General features: G+C 34.0%; 1 protein-coding gene and 2 pseudogenes across 1 annotated transcript; 1 reads left to right on the top strand and 2 right to left on the bottom strand.

The window, feature by feature from the left end:
- Positions 1–5,382: 5,382 nt before the first annotated feature.
- On the top strand, positions 5,383–10,359 carry LOC141700118 (uncharacterized; annotated as a pseudogene).
- A 1,280-nt stretch (positions 10,360–11,639) lies between these two features.
- Positions 11,640–13,189, bottom strand: LOC141700116 (putative histone H2A variant 3). Its single transcript, XM_074503890.1, has 2 exons — positions 13,051–13,189; positions 11,640–11,967 (listed from the first exon to the last, which is right to left on the bottom strand). The coding sequence occupies exons 1-2, from the start codon at positions 13,165–13,167 to the stop codon at positions 11,671–11,673; spliced, it is 414 nt and encodes a 137-aa protein (XP_074359991.1). The 5' UTR covers positions 13,168–13,189; the 3' UTR covers positions 11,640–11,670.
- Positions 13,190–14,590: 1,401 nt separating this feature from the next.
- Positions 14,591–15,692, bottom strand: LOC141700115 (uncharacterized; annotated as a pseudogene).
- Between the last annotated feature and the right edge of the window lie 2,417 nt (positions 15,693–18,109).

The following is an 18,109-nucleotide window of genomic DNA, read 5'->3' as shown; positions in this document are numbered from 1 at the left end:
AACTCAAGATCATATATCAGTTTAATCATCAAACTTAACGGGGTATCATTTGGATCACTAAAGTAATAATAAATATCAAACAGATACCTCAAAATATGTGCTCGAGAATTAAAATTTATTTTATGGAGCTCTAAACATTTTTTTTAAATCTTATTACAACCAAATAAAAAGTTATGAATTCATAATATTTTAGATGATTTTTTTGAGATTTTTAAAATTTATCTACTAATTATTTTTATTTAAATAAAATAAATGACTACAAAATTAAAATTTATCTACTAATTTATATGCACCAAACATATAAATTTTCGTAATTATCATGTATATATGAACACTTAACACAAAAACCGCTGGCCGTATTGCGTGTCTTCGTTTCCTCACATCTATTGTGTCTCCACCGCTTAAATACTTCAAATATATTGCTCAAACTTTAATTTTCATGGAGAAAATGAGTGTCTTTCCGATTTTTGCTTCAAATTAGTTTTTTATTACTATTAATATGTTCTTTGTATTATAATGTATACGAAGTTTACCAAGAAAAAAGTCAGATGTGAACATGATACTCCCTCCGTCCCATTGATTATTATACGTTTACTATTTACACGTATTTCGAGGTCTTTATAAAATATAGTTCTGTAATATTTTTTCAAATTTTTTTTTTGAATAAAAGTTTAAACATGAAACTTTTAGTCAGAAGAAAAAAAATTTAAAAAAATATTGTGGAATTATGTTTTAAATGAGTATTGAAAAGCGTATCGAAAAGTAACGTATATAAATCAATGGGACAGAGGGAGTATATAGTAATATTAATTTTTGAAACAAGAGTTATGTAGACCTCTCATGCGAGTGGAGTGAATAAATTGATGAGTCACAATTTTAGACAGGTATATTTAATAAATTATATTGAGCGCATTCATGCAAAAGAAATGAATGGATTGTCCTTTATTGTCTATGGAATAATGTTTTTTAATACTACTAACTACTATATAATGTGATGTATCGTCATTTTTATCATTATTTATTATAAATTATAATTTTAATAATATGTTACTTGTATTATTCGATCTTATATCACGTGAATAATAATTTTTAAAATTATATTTATTAGCTTTCATCAATTTGATCGGAGGACTCAAGATTGAATGATCAAATATCAACAACCAGACCTTTAATGTTTCGTCTTTAATATTATAGTAGAGATATCCTACAAAGTCTACATTTAATTTTATCAATTTTCCCTAATCTCTACTCCCGTTTTTAATATTTGATGTTTGACATTTCAGTGCGCTTGCATATGTTTAGGAATTTTAATTACGTAGTTATAATTGTATTTATTGAAATTTCTTATTAAATTAAAAATAATAAAATAAATTGAATTATAATAATTTTAAATATGCGATCAAAATTCTTAAAATTATATGTGAAAAAATCAAGTTTCATATATTAAAGAAAATAAGAGTAGTAATAAATAAAAGATAGAATATTGGTACAATAGCCCCTCAAGAAAGAAAACATTACTGGTTTGTTAAGAGCACCTCTAATAGGCGATGACCAAATTGTCCCCATATTTTGTTTGTATCGTAGAATATCCCCGGCCGCTTGTTTTTGGATGCGTACTGAGTAAATCCCACGGACTCACGTAATAGTCTGCAAACCATTTTAACCAAAATAAATCGCACTTAAGCGACATACTCTAGTTCAGGAAGTATAATTATAAATTTTTCTATAGTGAGATTCGACCTGTGACCAAGAGAAAACTTATTTCCTTTTAAACAATTGAGTCAATTCGTGCGAGCAAATTATCCCCTTATTTGATATATAAACGAATAGGATATAGTAAAATAGTAACGTGCAATATATACACATTTAGTACAAGTATGTATTTTAGCTATTTAGAGGGGTGTAAAAAGTTTCAATAATAAATTTGATCTAATTGGTAATTTATTAGCTCATTTTTTTCCCGAGTACACATATGCATATATTTTCTTAACAATTTGAGCGGAAATCACCTAATCCGAACCATTATAATTTGGGTGATTATGATTTTTAAGTAACTGTTACGGTTATGAATATGATTAGAATAATTAAAAAATCAAAAAAAATCAGGTCAGATGATTTACCTCTCTAATCCGTGCAACCGGCCCGATACTCATCCCTACGCAACCGTATTTGCGTCACAAATGTTGCATCATTGCAAATTTGCAAGTACATTGGAGATATTCTAATGAACGCGAAACTCTAAGATCTTAAGTTGATACTACTAATTTGTTGAGTACGAGCACTCCAATAGAGTCATAACATATTCATCAAAATTATTATTATAAAAATGGATCATAGTATTTTAAGATATTTTATTGTAATTCAACCCTAACAACATTTCTTATACATGTATCCTATTAATATTTTATTATTATATTTAAACTCTAGTTATGCATTTGAAACGGAGAAAAAAGAGAAATGAATTTATTATTATTAAAAACAAGATAAGAAATAACTGGTGATTTCTTATAAATAAGCCATGAGAGAAAAATGCTAACTTTTTAAGGAATAAACATAACGTTTAAATTCAAATTTCTGCAAAATTCCTAGAATTTTAGTTCAGGATCAAATATAGCTAATCTGTGGGAGTTGCTCTAAGCGATCACTTCAGAATCTCAAAATGTTAGAAAAATACTTACAACAATTTTAAATTAATATTTTATCAATATTAAAAAAACACAAAAATCTAGAAGCAAACCGGACTCCTAAGCATAAAAATGTGAAATCACCCTAAAGGGTACTTGTCCCCTGCGCGGCTGGGTGTGAGGCACATAGTAATATTCTTTCACCGTTTTGAAGGGACTTAAAGATGCGGAGCACGACCTCCTTGTGGGGTTTTGTAGTCCCACTTTGATGAAATTAACGGTCACGTTCTGGGGCGGCGTTCCCTAAATATATTCACCATATTTATTTGCCGTTGGTTTGTCCATACTCAACCCCTCTTTTTGTGGGGTTCCTATTTTCACTCTTTTTTTACCTTTTCCCTGTTTTCTTTCACTCCTTTTGCCTGTTGGAATGCGAGTTCGGAACTTGGTCAAGGACGGATCGAGAAATTATATTCCCCGGGGATACTGACTGTATTTTATGAATAAATTTTTATATTTTTGAATTATAGGGGCGCTTTTAAATATTTTCAGAAATTGAAATGATAAAAATGGCAAAATTTTATTTTGTGGGGGACTCCTTACTAAATCCTCCTCTGTTTACACTGCTCGATTTTTTTATAACTAATCACAAACGTATATATTAGAAGTCGAATTCATAATTTTTGTAGAGAGACGTAAACTTAATCACTGTAAGAGCAAGTCCAACAACTCCCTTAAACATGCTCTTAACTTCAAATATAAGAAATGTGACAAAAAAATACACTTCAACAGTGTATTAGTGGTCTTTAATGAATCACAATTTATCCCTTATTTTATTTTTGTCAATAAAAATTTGATTTCTCTCTCTTCTTTTAAGTTTTTTTCTCTATCTTTCTTTCATATCTCATTCAAAATTATTATTATTATTATAATAATGAATGAAAATAAGGATCATTGTTAGAGTTCAAATTCAAAATCACGTCTTAAATCACTAAGAGTTAATATTTTACAATATTTATAACGAACTTGTTAAGATACTGGATTTGCTCTAATAGCATTTCTAACAACTCCTCATTTCAAGCTCCTAAGTTAAATTTTGAGAAAAAGTTTGGAAAAATAAGCTCCAACATCCTCCTAACTCTTACTCAAACACCTGGCAACCAATTTGTCCTCCTCTCTTTTAGGAGTCTCTGTTCTTTCCTCTTGTCCTTCATTACTCACATACATGAATTATGTTCAATTTTTTTATTAACATCATATATCTCTTTTCCAATATAATAAGTACATTTATTAATAAAATATAAGTTAAGAGGTGGGATAAAGATGTTGTTGGAGATGATAATAAATTTTGAATCCTAAATAATTATGAGGCATTTAAATTATATTATTTTTACATAAAGTTTAAGGAACTTGTTGGAATTGCTCTAACAACACTTTATTAATAAACTGTTTATCTCGACATATATAAATGAAATAAATGAATAATGCAAAATCTATCAAATTAATGCTCTAAATAAATTATGTCAAACCGGTTGTCATATGATTTTCATTCATAATTTTCTAAACTATCTTAAGAAACTCAGCATCGTCGAAAGTTAGGAATCTGGATGTGTAAAAAATAAATGATCTAAACATGTGTTATACTATAAATTCAGATATGTAAAAAATAAATGATCTGAACATGTGCTAGACTATATTTACAAGTCTCGTAATGATTCGAAATGAATATTCTATATTTACATGCTTGGTAATGATTTGAAAAAAAACATTTTTTCTGAAATTATTCATTTGATTACAAAATGTATATGATTTCCACAATGACCAATGAAGCAATGATTTTTATATAACTCTTTTTCTTTGCTCGTAATTATTTTACATTAAAAATCGTAAACTATGAAGATTAAAAAAGTTTTACCTTGGTTCACGTGGTTTGCAGGCTATTGCGTGAGCCCGTAGAGTTTACCCAGTGCGCACCCGAAGGATAACGGCTACGGGTTACCTACGATAAAAAAAAAAAAAAAAAGTAACACTCTAATGATAATCTTTTATTTAAGCCAAAAAAGCATCACAAACAAAATAAAAGTATAAAAAGTAACGTTACCCGCAAACGGTCAAAACAGAAAATCCCATTATTTATCGCGAGATAAAAATAGAAAACACGAAAAAGGATCAACGGAACAACGAGGAGGGATAGAACGGTAGACTCTAGAGAGAGAGGGAGAGAGAGGAGAGAGAAACAAAAGCTGCCAGGCATGCAAAAAAGCAGAGTGATTAATTAACCAAAAAATACAGTAATCTCTCTCGCCCAAACACATATACATACAAAACCAGCGAGAGAGAGAGATAGAGAGAGAGAGGAAAGGAAGAGAAGAGGAGAGAGAGAGATAGAGAGAGAGAGTTGGAGAAAAAATCTCTCTAATTGAAATCAACCATTACGCCTCAATTTCAAGCTCTTCTTGAAACCCTAGCCATGGCGTCATCATAATTCAAATTCAAATTACACACGTTCTGTAATTTTATCTTCATTAAAAGCGGAGACTCGGCCACCACGTCATCATGATGGCCAATGAGTTACCGCTCCATCGGCTAGTGTTTCTCGATTCGTCTTCTCCGATCTATTCACATATACATACACATATACATACATTTTACATGACTAATTGAATTAAACTTCATCTCAATCTTCATCATCACTATTTGTTGTTGATATTAAGTTATTAAGTGTAATTTCGGTGGTTTGGGGATCATTTGTTTTGTTTTGGGGGAGAAGAAAGAGGATAAGAATGGCGGCGAGTAGTAAAGGAATGGTGGAGAAAATGAGACGAATAGCTCGTACTATATATTTTATGATTGCAATGGTGGTTTCGCTTTTGGTTTTGTGTTTACCTTTGTTAGTTGCAATTGGAGATGTATTGTTTCCTGCTCTTTTGATTTCTAGTTTTACTTGTGTTACTTGTCATTCCTTTCGATCTCATCTTCATCGTTACGCTTTCAATTCTTCCTTGATTGATATTCCCCTCGTTTCCGTTATCAGATCTCTCCTTATCACCAGTATGTCCTCTCTCTCTCTCTCTCTCCTCTCTCTCCCCCTCTCTCTCCCTCTCTCTCCCTCTCTCTCTCTCTCTCCCATTATATGTTTTGTTTTTTAATGCTACATTGTATTGTTGTTGTATGTTTTGTGCAAAATCTCTCTCTCTCTCTCTCTCTCTCTCTCTCCCTCCCCCACCTCTCTCTCTCTCTCTCTCTCTCTCTCTCCCTCCCTTCCCCTCTCTCTCTCCCCTCTCCCCCCCTCTCTCTCTCCCTCCCTCTTTCATTAGATGTTTTGTTTATATGCAACATTGTATTGTTTTTGTATGTTCTGTGCACAATTTTGTTTGATTAAAGAATAAATGCAGCATTGTAGTGAATGTGGATTATGTAATTGGTACATGTTAGCTCCGTCGCGAATCTAGATTTTTATGTTGTCCAATCTGTTTGTTATGGTGGTTAATTTGATTTGCATGAAATTTATAATTGCATTAGGTGGGTTAATAATATATTGAATTGAATTAACACCTAAATGTAACAGGAGATGAGTTATGCTCTTGCACATATTTGAAAGGAGATTTTGGATTTACTTACTAAATCAATTAATGGAGTTCTTAAAACTGCATATAGGTGGAGACTGGTGAATGCTGCAGTCTATGATAAAGCCCTAATTGTTTTATCTTTATATGGTTCAGGTGTGTATTATATGTGTGATGGACCTGCTCTCTCACACGGGCCTTATTTAGGAACTGTTACGATGTCTTCCATTGCTTCGATACTACTTCTTTCGGTTAAGGCTTGTGTTTTTTCTGTCAATTCTCAAATTGAGGCTGAAGCTTCCTTGTCTCTGACAAAGCGGAAACTACATTTAAAGAAGTCATGGGGAATGCCTGTGTTATTTCTCTCCTCCGTGGTCTTTGCTTTAGGGCACATTGTTGTTGCTTATCGCACAAGCTGCAGAGCAAGGAGGAAATTAATGTTGCATCGAGTTGATCCAGAATCTGTAAGCTTATAATACTTCTTTTTCTAAGTAAAGTTGAAAACATCGCTTCTTATATCACTATATTCATGAAGGAAATTTGAATCACACTTTAGCTCCTGACCATTAAATTACAAATAATTATGCTTTAGCGTCTTATATATTAAGTGCCTCGAATAGTCGAATACCACTTTATGACCTCTGTTTTCTGATGAATCTTTTTAATGATAACAGATTCTTTCATGCAAAATATCATTTTCTGGTTATCAGAAAGTTCCAAGATCACCCACTCCCATTGCAGGGAAGACACTAAGAAGTGATAGTGAGTTGAATAGAAGGCCTGGGGGGGTTACTTGTGATCATGAGGAAATTCCAGTTCGGTTATTAGCAGATACTGACAGCTTATTTATGATGACCCAAGGGCTTAACGTACACTACAAGCTTAGCTTATCTGGTGCCCCTTCTCGTTCCTTGTCTTCTTCAACCTTTCTTAATAGGCCTTCACTAAATGTATATCCAAAAGTAAGTATCATCTTCAAAGGAGCTTTAGCAGCCACTTTAATTCCTCCTCGCTCCATACACCACTATTAGATCGATCAACTTATTCTAGACAATCAGAAGATATTCCAATGTTGAGCTTGGATGAAACTGGTGATTTTGAGGATGTGAGTGGACATCATTCTCCTGTGGTGGAAGATTCGAGTACAATTAGTCATTTTGGCATTGTTCTAGTGCATGGATTTGGAGGGGGTATCTTCTCATGGAGGCATGTAATGGATGTGTTGGCTCGGCAGGTTGGCTGCACAGTTGCCGCTTTTGATCGTCCTGGATGGGGATTAACATCTAGGCCACAGAAACAGGACTGGGAAGATAATCAGCTGCCTAATCCTTACAAGCTTGAAACTCAGGTTATTGCCTGCAGGATATATTATCATTTTTCTTGCACATTGAGTTTGATCAAATTACTATTATGAATGTTGCTCAAGTAAACTGAGGTTTCATTATTGTCTTCTTAGCCATTCATTTCTCATGTATAAAATAGGAACCGTCCATCTGCAGTTATGTTCATTGTGGTTTTCTGCATGTAATATTTTAATTCCCATCATCAACGTAGTTGTATGCCCTTTTTGTTATACCCAATTTACACTGTATTATTCTCCATGACAACCCTTATCTGAACATCTTTGCGATAACATATGTTTCCAGGTTGACCTGCTTCTAAATTTTTGTTCGGAGATGGGGTTTTCTTCTGTTGTTCTTGTTGGTCATGATGATGGAGGCCTGCTTGCAATGAAAGCTGCACAGAAAGTGATGTCTCTGCAACCTCTGTCAATGTGAGGAGCTCGCACTTTGGATAAATGAGAACACTGTATTTCTAATCTTTGTGCATGTTCATGATTCTTTAAAAGAAATAAACTAAAGCTAGATCTATGTTTAATTGTATTTACATGTCAATTAGTATCTAACCCGCATTTCATCATATATGTACTGTGATAACCTCATCCATCTATGTAAGCGTACTGATGATTGTAATGCAGGTTGAAATCAAGGGGTTGGTATTACTGAATGTAAGCTTGTCAAGAGAAGTTGTTCCTGGCTTTGCTAGAATAATTTTGGGAACTGCACTGAAAAGAAACCTTGTAAGTCTACTTCGGGCAGAGATCACACAAGTAGGCAATCGGCGTGCTTGGTATGATGCTACCAAGTTAACAACAGAAATCACAAGTCTCTATAAAGTAAGCAATGTCTGTATATATTAAGGCTATTTCCCTGCTTAACAGACATGAAACACTAAAATGCCTGCTCTATTTCTATTGGTACTTTGACTGTCTGCCATCTGCTACTCTGTCAAAATCCTTTTTGTTCAAAAGTCTCAATGAAATGTCCCCTTGCCACATACATGTAAAGCACGAATTTTAAAAAAAGTCTCTTCACCTTCACCTTGTTAGAACACTACATGAGCAAATTCTTTATATGGCTAATTATTTATAAGTGTGACACGCCATTGGTTTAGTAAAGTTTCAGCTTTTATCTCTTTCTCTTGAAAACTTGTTCAAACTAGTAAAAATTTCTATTTGAAAAAGTTTACCAGCTTATAACAGCAGGAAACTATGTAATATGAAGAGTATACTGTTATTGGATCATTAGATTTTATAATGAAGATACTCTATATAGGTTGGTAATGGGTTTTGTATAGGACATGTGAATGCGGTTTGTAATGTTACAATCTTGGTGATTGCCAACACAAGTATTTGCGACTTTGCTCCAACAATACCACCAAATCATGGTTTAAGACCTATTTCTATCTCCAGTTGAATTAGCATTACTCACTTCTGCTATTTTAAAACGATGTTTTGTTTATGGACTAAGGTAGGCTGATATTCGCTTTACAATTAAATACAGGGGAATATGTGATTTGGTTTAATTACGTACAATCGGTCAAAAAATGTTGGCTAATAGAAAGTGGTGAATAACTACAGAAACAAATGGCCCTGTTTTTTTCTTTTTCCTGTTTATTCATCTATCATCCAACGTGACATCTTTTGTAATTGGTACTTGTAGACATTACCATCCTCTAGATCAGCATTGTTAAATCTCACCGTTGCTGAGTTGGTATTATTTATATTCAGGCCCCTTTGTATGTAGAAGGCTGGGTTGAAGCACTCCATGAGATACTTAGACTATCATTTGAAACAGTTCTCTCCCCGAAAGATGCAGCATCTTTAGTAGCAGCAGTTCAAGATATCCCAGTTTTATTTATCGCAGGAGCTGAAGATGCTGTTGTCTCTTTAAATACTGGTTCAAACTATGGCTCGAAATTTGTAAATTCTGTAAGTATTGCACTATACTTTACTTCATGAATCACGAGGTAGCATGTGAATTAAGTCTCGGTACTAACTACTAAAGTGAAATGATACGTTATAGTTGGGACATAAAAACCTTTAAATGAGTATCATTTATTTAGTATTATAGTGTATTGACCAGTTTAGTTTTTATTCGGAACCTGGAGTTATTGAGCTGGTACTTATTTAAACTGGTAAAGTTAGAAAATCCTCGATAGAAAATAAATGTGTATTAATTCAAGAAACAGCTGTTTTATCCTTGATGTAATGAGTGCAAAGGTTTAAAGCTGTTATATTTTGGACAGATAATGTCATTATGTTTTATCCTTGATGTGATGTGTGCAAAGAATTTGTTAATTAGGTATAATTTATAAGATTAACATATCTGACCGTGAACTGACCTGTTGCATTGCAGAGACTGTAGCAATATCTGGTTGTGGCCATCTTCCGCATGAAGAGTGTCCAAAGGCGTTGCTCGCAGCCTTATCACCCTTTATAAGCAGACTCTTAAGAATACGAGATTTACAAAACTTGTAGGACCATTTGTTATTAAGTACAAATAGGTTTATTTGTGGGGTTTGGGATTGGGGTTTTCCTTTTGCCCTTCCCCCAGCCTGTAGTTCACTCTCAAAAGAAGTCCTCTTCTTTCAGTTGTTTTTTTGACTAGTTTCGAGCCATACCAGTAGCCTCCGCAGGATGTCATAGAACTCTTTCATGTATGTTTTCTGTATCTTCCCTCTGCCTTGTTGTTGGTGAGGTCTAGTAACTTTTAGTGTGCTCAGAAAGTCCTGTTGTTAACCACTCATGTCGTGGATCAACATCTTTGTACATTATATTCAAGTTGGTAATGAAAGCGCTCAGTCAGGCATGTTTTCTACAAACCAAAGTGTGTTATCTTCTATTATATCTCCTTGTTTCTACTTTTTAACATGTATTACATCTTCTTGCTGCTGCTGGTGAATGGTGATGTGATTGAATTTAGAGTATTAAGAGAAGATACTACATATTTCTTTATATTTAATAATTATTGTATTGTTCTCTTTAATTAGGCTTCTTTTTAAGAGGTCAGGAGTGCATAATGGGGCATAATGAAGATTCAGAGAATCTGTCAGCCGCTCAAATCAGTTGTAAAAATATACAGTACACAAACACTATCTAAAAATCCGTGCAAACAACAATCTGACTGGTTTTGGTACGATAAGATGCCCAATTACTTGTATACCCCCCCTGTAAATTTGCGTGCCGGGGCTGGGAACGTATTTTAATACTTTTAAAAAATATAATTTCATAAATAATATTTTAAACTTTTTTGTGTCCAAGAAAAACTTGTTATTTAAAATTTAATATATATTTTATATTCACCTTAAAATGAAAAAACTGTATACATCAAAAGGGAGTATTTTTTTAATCGGTACAATCTTATATTTTTCATTCCACATTCTGGGTTCGATTCTCGCTAATCGCCAAGAGTTATTAAAGATAATTATTTATAAGACGTATAACTCTAATTACTCGGAGAAAGAAACATTTCTGCATTTTGCAATTTGTTCATCCAATTGACTTCTAACGTTAAGAATGAAAATGGTAAAAATGAAAGATACAGCTAATAATAAAATTTTAACCCGGATTACAAATACTTGCTAGTTACAAAAAGTAAACACATGGACGAAATTGAGTTCAAGCTGAAACTCCAAAACACTAATGACTAACTTCTCGTTTCTAGGCTTTACTTTATTAATACTTGACTTATAACTTAATTAAACACACTTATCTATAAAAGTACTATATTTGAGATTATAAGAATCAGAGATTGGACTTTACTATCCAATCCCTCCGGTGCTCCGGCTAAAAAAGCTCATGATCGCCGATTAGGGGAAGAAAAACAGAAAAACGGAACCATATCATTTCCTGTCCCCGAAATTTCCAAACAAACGGAGTCACACACCAAGCACAGATCATATTAGAAGGCTTAAACACAAAAATGTCACAAGAACAAGACTCAAAAGACAAACAGCAAACAAAATTGAGGTTCATAACATTTCAGACAAGAGAAACTGATGTTTAAAGTCATACGCCACTGTAAAGGTTGTTCGACTCAAAACAAAGAAACAGATGGACACTGCATGTATCGAGTTTTTGCATTGTGTTTCTTTAAATTCTTTTTCAGTCTCCACGAGTAGAAACTCTGCGGTTCATCTTACTCCTTGGAAGACTTGTTGATAAGCGACTTATGGATGTGAGGAATAACTCCTCCACCGGCTATGGTTCCCTTAATGAGAGTGTCGAGTTCTTCATCTCCCCGAATAGCAAGCTGCAAGTGTCTCGGGGTTATACGTTTAACCTTTAGATCCTTGCTTGCATTACCTGCCAACTCCAGCACTTCTGCAGTCAGATACTCCAGTATTGCTGCTGTATAAACTGCAGCTGTTGCTCCAACCCTTCCATTTGCAGAAACCCTCGTCTTCAAAAGCCTGTGAATACGACCCACTGGAAACTGCAATAAACAAACGAATAACATCTAGAAATGAGAGCCAGAGAGAACAGTAATAGTTTCTGAGATGAACAACATATGCTTTATTCTTGATTATTGACAATATTACGAAACAATCACACAACATTATCAATAAAACATATCCAAGACGACTAATACCCCTTAAACTAAAGGATAGTACAATGCAAAATGTTATGCTCCTTACATTAAACAATCAATAAATGGATCAAAAATCAAAAAGTAACCCACTATACAATGTCGATTTTGCCTACACGTACATGTAATAGATATGTCAACTGATTCCATTTAAAAACTGGAAAACAAATTATCTGGTACACCACCTAGCAGAGTAGGGAGAATATACACTTCCACTGAAAGGAGGTTCAGTGTGGTTATCATTCGACAACAATCCAGATATTATTAATGATAGTATATATAGCAAGAAATTGATATCAATTAGTTTACAACCAAGGTCATGCTCAACAATGATTAAGTGTCAACAGTTATCCACTAGATCATAAGTTGGAAAAATCGGAAGCAGTCTATCCAATGTCCCTGGGCAAGACAAACCTGGAACATCTTGTTTAGTTTGGTTTAGTTTTATTTCGCAACTATATGAACATCTCTATACTGCTGAATTAAAGAGTATCAACTCAAAAAATGTATAGAAAGAATAAATACACTACACAATGTCAAGATGATCACGCAAACAAAAAACAGCAACAAATGAAAAATAAAGAGACCATTTCGGGATAAATTAAATCTAAATCGTCTATTTTACTGTCACAGAATCAGGGTAAGATACAATGAATTAAGTGATTAGAATTAATCCACACAAAATTCAGAACGAAAATGATTAACCCCAAATTTCAAATAACGGAGAGAGAGGGAGCAAGAGAGAGAGACAGAGAGTGAGGGGAGAGAGAGAGAGGAGGGAGAGAGACAGAGAGAGGGAGGGAGAGAGAGGGAGAGAGAGAGAGAGAGAGAGAGACAGAGAGACAGAGAGTGAGAGGAGAGAGAGAGAGAGAGAGAGACAGAGAGGGAGGGAGAGAGACAGAGAGAGAGAGAGAGAGAGAGAGAGATGACCTGAAGACCAGCACGAACAGAACGAGTGGTGGCTTTCTTCTTGTCTTTGTTGAGGGTTTTGGAAGAAGGAGCTTTGCCCGCTGCTGATACCAATCCCTTGGCTCCTTTCCCCGACATTTTCTCTCCCTGTTTTTTCTTTCCTTTTTACTCCTCACACGCCTCTTTTTATAGTCGCCTTACCTTAAAATTATAAAATGTCGGTTTGTATTACTTTTTCTTTCCAAAACAAATAAAAATATAATTTTTTTGTTTTGTTTTTGACTCTATTAAATGATTGTCATTTGTTTGGATAATTTTATTAAATTTTTTAATTTATAAGGAAGTGTTCAAAGTGTAAAATAAAAATGTAATTATTAAACTATATATGTGAATAATGATATTAATTTTCAACTTTAAATTATTCTTTTTTATCAAGCTTTAAATCATTCTATAACCAGTACATAAACGGCGTTTGACATTCTCCGGGCTTTCTTATATTTATCTGTCGTGTTTCTAATGTGTGCCCAAGGGCATATAATAAGCACTAATTCTAATGAGTTTGGTGCATTTTGATTGGTCCTCTAATCATAAATATTGATGGACCCTGCATTTACAATAACTCCACCAATAAAAATGCATCAAACTCATAAAATTTAGTACTTATTATGTGTCATTGGGCACATATTAGAAAGACCGTTTACATATTTTTGTTTGACTACACCTAGTTTAAAGTTGCTTGATCATATAGTCATATTAAGTATTTTAAAATAAATATTTTTGTGAATTTTAGTATAAATTATATTTTTATTTAAAAAATAAAATTTTAAAAAATAATAATTTTTATGAGCCGGTCAAAGCATTTTGAGACGTGTGCAGAAATAGTGAAGGAGTAAGTTTCATGTGTGTGTTGTCCATTACACATTATTATCGTAATTTTGGGTTTATCAAGTGTGCCGATGAATATTGCGCTAAAGTTGGTGTAATTATGGTAAATGTTCCATGTTTGACTACATTGGAAACTTGGACCTTAAAACAGCACACATACAATTTGTATTTGATAATGTTCCAAGTGAAGCCACACTACTTGTATTTGACTATAAACACCTTTTGAATTTGAATTTTTTATTATTTGATGTAATAATTGAAATCTAGTTTTTTTAACACTCTCCAAAGTCAGAAGTGATATCATATTCCCTGCAACTTTTTTTTTGTGTGACAAATATAGGCTTATAACCTTACAAATTAGTATCCGCGACCGCAACTATTGGACGTACAAAATAGAAGGTATAAACTAGGCTCGCTGTGAATAAATCAATACTTCCTGCAACTCAACGTTCAATCAGGTATAAACTTCTATCTCGTGATGCTTTAATTTGATCATTTTCAATCTGTAAACAAGGCAAACTCATATCTCATTTCCTGCGACGCACGACACAACGTATTCCCTGCACGTTCGAGAACTATAATATAGCTTCATTTGTCAATTTCTTTCATATCTATCCGCCGAGTACAGGGTATTAGGTACGTATGTCTATCAAAAACTTAAATTACGAGTATCAAGAAAAACAAAGAAAGAACAGTTCCCATTTCTAGATCACAAAGATTATACTCAAACAACCATTATGTTCCTAGTTGGATATTATCTTTCTTTTACTTCTCTTTACTCTCCCCACCTTCACTGATGTGAATATTCCCCACCTTCCAGGCAACCTCATCGGTAGTGCCCTTTACTTTCCCATCCGGGCCATTGGCCAGCGATGTATCGTGCTCATGAACTGACGGAACGGTCTGCCATATTCTTATGGTTCCATCTTCAGACCCCGAAGCATATGATTCCCCTTCAGGTGCAAATCTTACACAATGCACTGGACCGTGATGACCCTTGTTGCATCCTAACATTGTACATGAGTTAGCGACACGTGGCAATGTTTAAAATGTCAAACACAGAATTCCGGTTCAAGTAATTCACTAGGGGAAAGACTCCTAATAAAATCACAGTATGTACTTGATTTTACAATCTCAAACTTTCATAGAAGTAGAAATTGTAGCAGAAGGGGGGATTTGGCGGTGTTTAAATTTTTTGATATTTTTGCAATTGCTAGAAAATTTTATAGAACTCAGCTACACTCAGTGTTAGGTGCACTAGTAACTTATATTTCTTATATTTCCCCGTGCCTCAAGGAACAACTACAAGATGAGAGCCAAAATGGACTTAATTCCCTAAATGAGGACTGAAAGGTTCAGGATACCTACCAATCGTTTCTCCTGTATGAAAATCAAACATATGGATCCACATGTCTTCTCCAGCTGCGATAAACTTGTTACCATTCTTTGGTTCCAGTGATGCTGATTCCACATTGCAAGGCATGTCATAGCTCTTAATCAAACCAAAACTGTAATTTGATGGTCCAAACAAGGCAGACAAGAACGTTAAAGTATGACAATGGTAAACTATTGTTGGATGCTGCAGGTTACAAGGAAAAAAGAAAAGGCTGAATCAGACTCTTACTGATTAGCATCCCAAAAACTGACAGTGGAGCCATCGGCAGTGGTTATATAGCGGCCATCGGCACTGACTTCTGTGCTGGTTACAGATGACTTGGTCTCGAGTGTCCGCACAATTTTTCACTTCTTACATCCCACAACCTACTCATCCATGACATATTTGCTACAATTAGGTTCATATAACTAATAAAATTCAGACTTTGATTTGTTTTTCTTATATTAATATAAGCGGATTAAATACACATTGGTCCATCACAATTCAGGCCACTTCACAATTAACTAACTGAAACTTATTTGCTTGCAGAAGTATAATAGCAGGCTTGTTGTGTGTGTGTGAACTGTTTAATAAATGTGTTTAAGAAGGCTTCATTAATAGTACAATAATTTAAACATTATGAGGATGAAAATGGAGTACAGTAGGCTTTATCGACAGGAAATCGGGCAAATATCTTTACTACTAATTAGTTTGGAGGTGAATGGCATGTTGTTGTAAAAATTCTGCAGTATCAGAATCAATGAATAACTTTTATTGTTTCCTGGAAAATTTTGTTAATTCGATTACAAATTTTAGGTTCCTGTTAGCATCAAAGAGGACTTGCTAAAACAGGAACAACATCAAACAGTAAGAGATGACAAGAAAAATAACAACCAAATTTATGAACATGTTTATTTTGTCCATTCAATTCAATCTGATCTGGGGATGTAGAATGATGAAGAAGCTGAATCCTTCACCTAATAATACTTTATAAAAGACAAGGCAAGTGTTCTAACCACCAACCAGTCCTCCAGCGGGGACAAGAGGAACTTATAGATCTATTACTTACAGTATATGACCGTTTTTTGCCTTAATTATCTTAACACGAGAGCAGTGAGCATTAATATAGGTCAAATAGCATACTATACATACCTCACTCCCCCAGAATCACTGCAGGAACTTAATATGCTCTGGTCACTGTGGAGCCAAGCAACAGTCCTAATTGAACGGGAGAGTCAGCTGCTTCTCTTGGAGCAGCATCCGGTCTATTCAAATCAAATATCCGAAGTTTTTTTTCAAAGCCACCGGTAAGTAATAGGTGAGTGTCCTGCAAAATAGATTATCTCATTATAATTTTAACAATCCATACAGAAAAGGCATCTCATATATAGACTGTTTAAAGATCACAGCAGAGTACTGACCCCTGAGAAAAGCACATGCCCGAACGATATGTTTGTGTTCAAATGAATGTAATACGTCTCCGGTTAACGCGTCCCACAGTTTCCTGTAAAAAAATTATATTTTCAATTAAACAGGGTCCGCGGGATGTTTAGGATATCCTATAGCTTCTAATAAAAGCATATAAAGTGTCAATCCAACATTTAGGTTGTTAAGTCATAATTATATTTATATCCGATTAACTACAATAACAGCTAAAACTTGAAGTTACTGCATTGGTACAGTTAAAGGAAGCTGGACTACATACGCAGAAAAATCTGCTGATGCAGATGCAGCACGAAGAGCATTACTATCAAGGCAGCAACTCCAGACTGCACCTTTGTGCCCCTGAAAGGTACCAATCCAATCACCAGTCTCTCCATTTCTTAGCATCGGAGTAGAATCTGAGAAGGGCAAAGTAATTGGTTATAGAAATAAGTATGTCCTCCCAAGCCGCAGATGAATTAATAATCTTTCTAGAATCATTGGAAAAAAATATACACTAAAAGAAGATCTCGGATTCTTTACAGCAGATTGATACACAAGTAGCACAAGCAATCGAAAAACAATCTTTTAATGGGTGAAGTGTTGTCCTTGACCGCAGTCATAATGAGCTAAGAGTTCATATTATCAAAAGCTCAGACTTCATAAACTGTTTTTAGAAGGGGTTGCTTGATTATAATATATATTTCAATGCAGAATTACAAAAAAGCCAGTAGCTAAAATCAGTAGATATTTTAATCATATACAACATAGGCGAAACCACACCATACCAACAAATTGACATGAAAATCATTAGAAGGCAATATCTAGTAGAAGATTCTCAAGCGAACAACGAAACAGTACACATTTATAATTTAAAATTTAATGATTTATCCATAGCATCAAGATTATAGCCCATACTCATTGTATACAGTTTATCAGCTTCAACAGTAGAACATCTTATCATCATGATGATATATGGAAGTGGAAATAAAAGAGAATTTAATTTATTATAAATACATTGTATTCATAAAATTAATGATATATAATAATTCACGGTCCTTCGTCTATTAGTCTTCTCAGAATTTAAACTTTATTTTGTACCCTCGCTTAGCTAAAGTTGGTTAACATACATCTTTTATATCAATATTGAATTAGGTCTTTTATAATAGGTTCTGGTCCATCATAAATCTTCCTTTAATAGTTGGAAACCCTCGGGGAAGTGGATTTTCTGGGGATAACCACCCAAGTTTATATATTTAATATCATATATCCATATCTTCCTAAATCCATCCTGTATCAAATCACTTACGTGGAAAGCATATTGCTTGATTATAATTTAACTTGTAGAACACAATTTTTATTGGGGATTATTCTGTCGACGAGGTTTGGAATAAAATC

This window comes from Apium graveolens, unplaced genomic scaffold (assembly GCF_009905375.1).
Source record: "Apium graveolens cultivar Ventura unplaced genomic scaffold, ASM990537v1 ctg1791, whole genome shotgun sequence".
NCBI lineage: Eukaryota > Viridiplantae > Streptophyta > Magnoliopsida > Apiales > Apiaceae > Apium > Apium graveolens.
This window is presented reverse-complemented; position numbering and strand designations above follow the sequence as displayed.

Bases quoted from the DNA above. Each gene is read 5' to 3' on its own strand.
- LOC141700116 (XM_074503890.1), bottom strand. From the start codon at position 13,167: ATGTCGGGGAAAGGAGCCAAGGGATTGGTATCAGCAGCGGGCAAAGCT. The intron at 11,968-13,050 runs GTCATCTCTCTC...TGTTTATTGCAG, and splicing joins CTGTTCGTGCTGGTCTTCAG to TTTCCAGTGGGTCGTATTCA.